This window comes from Equus przewalskii, chromosome 1 (genome assembly GCF_037783145.1).
Source record: "Equus przewalskii isolate Varuska chromosome 1, EquPr2, whole genome shotgun sequence".
In the NCBI taxonomy this organism is placed as follows: domain Eukaryota; kingdom Metazoa; phylum Chordata; class Mammalia; order Perissodactyla; family Equidae; genus Equus; species Equus przewalskii.
In genome coordinates, this window is record NC_091831.1 from 118,645,508 (window position 1) to 118,653,220 (window position 7,713).

The 7,713-nt window shown below is 45.5% G+C and overlaps 1 protein-coding gene across 1 annotated transcript; it reads left to right on the forward strand.

Moving 5' to 3' along the window:
* IMP3 (IMP U3 small nucleolar ribonucleoprotein 3) lies at positions 1-2,919 on the forward strand. Its single transcript, XM_008522266.2, has one exon. The coding sequence runs from the start codon at positions 1,839-1,841 to the stop codon at positions 2,391-2,393; it is 555 nt and encodes a 184-aa protein (XP_008520488.1). The 5' UTR covers positions 1-1,838; the 3' UTR covers positions 2,394-2,919.
* The last annotated feature ends 4,794 nt before the right edge of the window (positions 2,920-7,713 follow it).

Here is a 7,713-nt window from a genome sequence, read left to right on the forward strand (position 1 = left end):
AGGAAACACATGCAAAATTTTTATTCATCAGGGAAATGCAAATTAAAATCACAATGAAATACCATCACACATTCACCAGATTGGCAAACATTTCAAAAAACTAACAACCAAGTGTTAGTGAGAATAAGAAGCAAAGGGAACACTCATGTGCTGCCAAAGGGGTATAAATTGGTATGAGCCCTTTGGGAGACAATTTGGCAAGATCTAGTAAGGTAGAACATGCACATACTTTAAAACTCAGCAATTCTACCCCAAGATATATACTCAAAACTACTGCATATGTGCAACAGGAGACCTACAATAATGTTAACAGAAGCACTGCTAAAAACAGTCCCTTCAAAAAATTCCAATAGGAAAATAGATTAATAAATTGTATAGAGCTAAACAATGGAATGTTATGCAGCAGTGAAAAAAAAAAAGGCAACTACAGCTACATACAGTTAACTCCATATGGTGCGATGTCTTCTAAGCAACACTTCTCAAATGTCAGTGTGCATACACTTTACCTGGGGATCTTGTTAAATGCAGATTCTGATTCTGTAGGCCAGGAACGGCAATTGAAATTCTGCATTTCCAACATGTTCTCTGATCCACGGGCTACACTTTGAGTAAGAAGGTTCTCTATATATTTAGGGACGTATGTATAATGATAAAATTATTTTTCTCTTTAAATAAAAGGTAAAAATAGACACAAAATTCAGAAGGATAAACACTTTACCTCTGGCTAGGTGAGTGGCTGGAATAGGTAGATGAATTGGTTCTGGTTATATTTTCTTAAACTGGCTGTTGGGTTCATAAGCATTCATTATACTTTATAAATTAGGTATCTTACATATATTATTTTCCATATATCAAGTATATTTAAAAAAATGAAAAGCACACAAAAATAAGATGATCAGCAAAGAAGCTAGGTGGCGTCAAAGGCTTGGACAAATAAAGAGGTTAGTCCTACAGCGTTACACTCAGGTATAATTTAGGGATATAACTAGCTGAAACAGCGTTAAATTTAATTCAGTACTCAAACCAGAAATCCACTCTGTCAGGCTAATTCGTCTGAGCCCAGACTAAAGGGTCAGGACTTGTACTTACTATCCAAGTTTCTTAAACTTGCTGGGTTTTATGAATCACGGGGCATTCTCGTCAACAATACAGATTCCCAGGTGGTTCCCGTGGAGATCTCGATTCCGTGCGTGTGGGAAGCGGCCCGAGAATCAGTATTTCATATGTCCGGGGACGCCCAGCTCCGCTAGGCAGGGAAAAACCGCTGCGCCGGCCAGCCGGGTGAAGGACCTGGCGCTGGAGAAAGGCGGGGCTACCCTAGTCAGCCCCCGGGGCGGCCGGCTCTGGGAAGCTCCCCACGAGGTGGGAGGAACCCAACGGTGAGTTAGCACAGTAAACCCAATCAAACAAGCGCGGCGGTCACCCCTCTCCCCAGCAAGTGGCCTCTTTAGCTTTTAGGGGAGGCTCTCCTGAGAGTCCCTAAAAGGGGGAAGTCTGAATGAGAGGAAATGATTACCGCACTCGGGCACGCGTTCTCGGCAACTTAAACCCGCGCAGACTCACCTCGGGACCCGGGACCCGCCCCGCCCCTAGCCTCGCCTCTCTCGGGTGCTTTTTCCTCCCTCCCTCCGCGAACAGGAAGCAGAGGAGAAACGCTAGACGCAGATACGGAGGCGTGCCCTACCCTGACCAATGGAAGTCGACGGCAGGGTCTTGAGTCTTTCCGTCATTGGCCAGGAGCCCGAGGGCGGCCCGGTCTTCGCGCGCCGAGGCGGAAGTCGCGCCGGCGCGGGTACGCGCGTTCAGCCTTGAGTTCTGCCGTTTCGGCGGCCGCCATCATGGTGCGGAAGCTTAAGTTCCACGAGCAGAAGCTGCTGAAGCAGGTGGACTTCCTGAACTGGGAGGTCACCGACCACAACCTGCACGAGCTGCGCGTGTTGCGGCGTTACCGGCTGCAGCGGCGCGAGGACTACACGCGCTACAACCAACTGAGCCGCGCTGTGCGCGAGCTGGCGCGGCGCCTGCGCGACCTGCCCGAGCGCGATCCGTTTCGCGTGCGCGCCTCGGCCGCGCTGCTGGATAAACTGTATGCTCTCGGCCTGGTGCCCACGCGCGGCTCGCTCGAGCTCTGCGATTTCGTCACAGCTTCGTCCTTCTGCCGCCGCCGCCTGCCTACCGTTCTCCTTAAGCTGCGCATGGCGCAGCATCTCCAGGCCGCCGTGGCCTTCGTAGAGCAGGGCCACGTGCGCGTGGGCCCCGACGTGGTCACTGACCCCGCCTTCCTTGTCACGCGCAGCATGGAGGACTTTGTCACCTGGGTCGACTCGTCCAAGATCAAGCGGCACGTGCTGGAGTACAATGAGGAGCGCGATGACTTCGATCTGGAGGCCTAGCGGTCTTCCCCCGCCACGGCTGGATTTTATGCATGAAGAAGTTGAGATCTGAAGCTTGAGGTTTTCTGGTGGCGCTCTCCTTAGGATTGTGTAAGCCAGTCGTCAGTTCTTAAGAACTTGGCTCCTCAGCTACAGGCTACGCACAGAGGGTACGCCCCTGTATTCCACGAAATTTTCTTAGGCCTTGGACTGTTGATAATTGAATGACTGCCTTAAAAGATGATGGGAGGCGGTTTTGTGCTGCACTGGGGAATTGTTAGGGTCTTGTGCCTGAAACATTGTAGTGTAAAAGCAAGAACTTTGTTCCCCCCACCCCCAGCTTTTCCTTTATTTTGTAGCAGAACAGTTTGGTTCAATGTGTTTAATTCGAGTTCTTGCTCCTGATCATGATTAAGCTGTGTACAGATGGGGAGAATTTGGTTTCAAGTTTTCATAAAATGGGTGAGATTTTAGTGTTCAGGGTCCCCTTCGTTTAAAGGAATGCTTTCCTCATGCCAATAAATGGGCCAACTGCTTTGTAAGTGTAGATTTTTGTCTGTCTGGTTTTCTCAGAGTCACATCTATAAGTCTCCTTGGTTCAGAAATCCAGAGAAGAGAAATAGGATCAGCAGCCACCTGCCTGTGGATGAGGGCTGCCACAGGGGCCGCATGTGGAGGTTACAGGATGTTGTACAGAGCTGGGCAGATTTGTCAGTTTACCAGTCCCTTCCTTGGAATGAGTGTTTTGGCAGAGCTCTTCCCCACAGGACTTCCTGTTGACATTCCAGACCCAGGAATACAACGTTAGAGGGCTGAAGTGTTTGCTTGCCTAAGGAAATAATCACCCTGTAGCTTGGCCATCTAGCGGTTAGATGTTTTTAGGACTGGTAGAGAATTGGGAGGGAGAGTAGGGTGGCTACCTGGTTTTACCCACGATGTCTACAAGGAGAATAAATAGAATGCCAGGACCACTGGATTGACTTTTACATGTATCTTCTCCATTTCCCCAGGTGTAAGGTAGCATTTGGTGAAGAAGCAGCAAAGGAAGGAAAGGTGACACGGGCTGATGATAATAGCAAGTGCTTCTACTGTATGTCAGGCATAGTTGTAAGTGCGTTGCATATCTTAAGCCATTTAATTCAACAATCCTATGAAGTAGGAAATCCAATTATTCTCTGCTTTTTAGATGAAGGAACTGAGGCAGAGATGAGTCAAACTACCCAAGACTGCATAGCCAATAAGTGGTGGAGCTGGAATTATGCTCCCTTTAAGAGACTTCTTAACTTTGACACACCCAGCACTTGGGCTGTGTCAGAGTTTAGAGAAAGTCCTTAAATTTGAGTTTCCAAACTAGCAGAGAAGCAGCAGCACTAGGCAATGTGATTGGCCCCCAACAGGATGCTGTATAAAGGTTTGAGCAAGGAGCAGGCATTGAGCTGCCAAGGCTTGACTGAAAATGTGAGGCCCTGCCTGTGTTAGGCTGCCATTTACCCTTCCCCAAAACCCTGCAAGGTAGGTGGTGGTATCCACACCTTTTCAGTTTGGGAAACAGAATTGGGAGAAGAATTTGTCCAAGGCTGGAGTTCAAGTCCAGGCCCCAGAGGCCATGTTCCTTTCAGTGCCACACCTTTAAACCAGAAGGAGAGAGAACCCTACTTCTCAGCTCTGGTGGCCGTGTACAGCAACCTCTGCCCTTTGAGGAGTGTTCTCAGGGCTCCTTGGATTGGGGATCTCATGGAGAGAGAATTTAGTGGCTCTAAAAGGCAGAACCCCTCCGTAGCCCTCTTGCTCCCACCATACCCCACAGGGCAAGGCAGGTAGATTGGCCCCTGTGGAGTAGTTGGAATCTGCACCTATGACCTAAGCAGATACAACCTCAAAATTCTCTTGAAGGAAGTGGGGTTTAAAAACTTAGGAATAGGGCCTGGCTCCGTGGCCGAGTAGTTAAGTTCGCGCTCTCCGCTGCGGCGGCCCAGGTTTTGGATCCTGGGCGCGGACATGGCACCGCTCGTCAGGCCACGTTGAGGCGACGTCCCACATCCCACAACCAGAAGGACCTGCAACTAAGATATACAACTATGTACGGGGGTTTTGGGAAGATAAAGCAGGAGAAAAAAAAGAAAGAAAGAAAGAGCACCTTTAAAAACATAAAAAATAAATAAAATAAAAATAAAAACTTAGGAATAAAATACAAGATTCTTTAGAAAAGTCTTTCTTATTTCTCCCCTTTTGGGGAAGATGTGAAAGAAATGACTTTCTGCTTCCTATAACCAGAAACTTTGGGTTTAAAAAATATATATATATACAAGACAAGTGATTCAGAGTGTGGACTTGGGTGCCAGACTGCCTGGTCTGAATCCGGGCTTCCATGGTAAATTAGCTGTGTAATATTGAGTATTTACTTAGCCTCTCTGTGCTTCCATTTTCCTGATCACAAATATATGGTAATATGGAGTAGGGGGAAAGAATGGGGAATTATTTATTAAGGAGTGCAGAGTTTCTGGTTGGGGCAATGAAAAATTTTGGAAATAGGTAATGGTGATGGTTGTACAATATTGTGAATGTGACTAAAATGGAAAATTTTCTGATTCTACCACAATTTTTAAAAAATAAAAAAAGCAGTGGGCAATAATAGTCCTGACATTAAATATTTCAGAGAGAATTAAATGTTTTAATTCCTACAAAGTGCTTAGAGGAGCTCTTGGCATGTGGTTAAGAATTTAAAGCTTAACCCCTCTCTCTTTTCCCTCCCCAGGCTATTATACCAAAAAAGCCTAGTGGATTAAAAGATAGGTGTATGGGGCTGGCCCGGTGGCGCAGCAGTTAAGTTCGTACATTGCACTTCTCGGTGGCCCGGGGTTTGCTGGTTCGGATCCTGGGTGCAGACATGGCACCACCTGGCAAAAGCCATGCTGTGGTAGGTGTCCCACATATAAAGTAGAGGAAGATGGGCATGGATGTTAGCTTAGGGCCAGTCTTCCTCAGCAAAAAGAGGAGGATTGGCAGTAGTTAGCTCAGGGCTAATCTTCCTCAAAAAAAAAGAAAAAGGTGTACACAGTTGGCAGGACAGCAAGTTGGTACAACCTCTCAGGAGAGCAGTTTTATCATATGTATCAAGAACTTTAAAAATGTACGTTATAGGGGCTGGCCCCGTGGCCAAGTGGTTAAGTTCCCGCGCTCCGCTGCAGGCAGCCCAGTGTTTCGTTGGTTCGAATCCTGGGCGCGGACATGGCACTGCTCATCAATCCACGCTGAGGAAGCATCAATCCACGCTGAGGAAGCATCCCACATGCCACAACTAGGTGGACCCACAACGAAGAATATACAACTATGTAACGGCGGGGGGCTTTGGGGAGAAAAAGGAAAAAAATAAAATCTTTAAAAAAAAAAAATGTATGTTATATACTCTCTGATGTAGAAATGTCACTTTCAAGAATTTAGCATAAGTAAATTATAGATATTTGCAAAAAATAATTATAGGAATCTTCATCACAGTGTTTATAATGGAGAATAATAGGAAAAAGTTGAAATTGTGTCCCAAGGGGACTGGTTAAATTATTGGATATCCTTATGATGAAACACAACCACTAAAAATTATTGCAGCAAGATATTTAAAGACTAAAAAGAGTTAACACTTAAATAGAACATAAAATGGCACCAATAGTATCCCATTTTTCTGAAGAAAACTGTAGGCATAGAAAAAATAATGGGTATAATATTGTCTCTGTGCAGTAGTATTCTTTCTCTTTGTGCTTTTCAGTATTTTCCAACTTTTCTATGAAGACCATGTATTGCAATAAGATAAATATTATAATTTTGTGTGATCTCAATCTGAAGCTTATACACATGGCAAGTTTTGGGAAAAGAAATATTTAGCTTTAAAAAGCGGTGTCCTTAATCAAAGAGCAATTGAAATGCTCTCATTAAAAGAGAAAAGGAGGGGCCGGCCCAGTGGTATATGGTTAAGTTCGTGTGCTCCACTTCGGTGGCCCAGGGTTCGGGGGTTCTGATCCTGGGCATGGACCTACGCACTACTTGTCAAGCCATGCTGTGGCAGCTCCCCACGTACAAAATAGCCCCCATACAAAATAGACAAAGATGGACACAGATGTTAGCTCAGGGCCAATCTTCCTCAGCCAAAAAAAATACCCAAAGATTGAGACTAAATTGGCTGCCCTCAGAAAGAGGCCTGGACAAATAGTCCAGTGAACTGAGAATCATTTCTTCCCCAAATTCAGTAAGTCAAAGAAAGGTCAGCTTTCCTCAGCCTCTGGAAGCCTGGTGTGCCTTCACAATTAGGCCAGCTTCCTAGAAGGGTTAAGTGTATAGATAAGCAAAATAAAAGTTTTATGAAACTGATGCCTTCTAATAATTTATATTCCTTTTATTACTATTTTTTATGCTGGTCCCAACCCACTAAATAAATTTTCAGTCCACTAATGGGTTGAAATCTTTTGCTGAAGTTTCAAAGTTGAAGTTTGAAAAAGTGCCCTTGATGGCACTTCAGCCTTTTCCGAATTAAATTAGCATTTTAACTTGGAATATTTAAGAAATTGCTGTTCCCAGCTGTTGAGTCAGAACGTTGGCTCCATCTTTTATTAACTATTTGACCTCAAATAAGCTACCTTCCACCTCAGAGCCTGTTTGTCATCTGTGAAATAGGGATAATAATGTGAAAATTAAATGAGACCAGGCACCCACACAAACTTGGCAGCATGTTTTAACTCAGAAAGCACTCAATAAGTGTTTATCGAAAACAAAACCAAACCGAGCTTTGTGAGACCAGTGCTTCTGTGTGGGCATGCTTGGAAAGTAGAGATCAGCTGATGGAGCCCTGACTCCTCAGCATGGCATTCCAGGGCCTCCAGGATCCTGCCTAACTCCGTACCTCATCTCTAGCTACCTTCACTCTTCATCCTCACGTCCCTTCATCTCCCAGCCTGGACCGTCTGCCCGTGCTTTGGCAAACTTCAGCCCTGGCATTGTCTCCCTCTTCTGTGAAATCTTTCTTGCTCTCTGTGACATGGCATTCTATACCTGCCACCTTGTAAAACATGTCTTGTGAGTCTGTGACTATTTGCCTCACTCCCGAAGCTGTGAGCTCCCCCAGCACCGGGGCCTAGAGACCATGGCTGACTTATCTTGTGACTTGCAGGGTGCCTGGTTCATTTTTTCAGTCAGTCACCTAATGTTTATGGAGTGCTCACTATGTGCCTGGTGCTTGACACACAGCAGTGAACACAATAGACATGGTTCTGGACTTCTTGTAACTTTCTGTCAAAGAAGTGAGAAACTTTAAGAGAGTCACATAAATAAGATATAAGTTATAGTAAATACTTGG

Coding starts and splice junctions, on each gene's coding strand:
- IMP3 (XM_008522266.2), top strand. CDS start 1,839: ATGGTGCGGAAGCTTAAGTTCCACGAGCAGAAGCTGCTGAAGCAGGTG.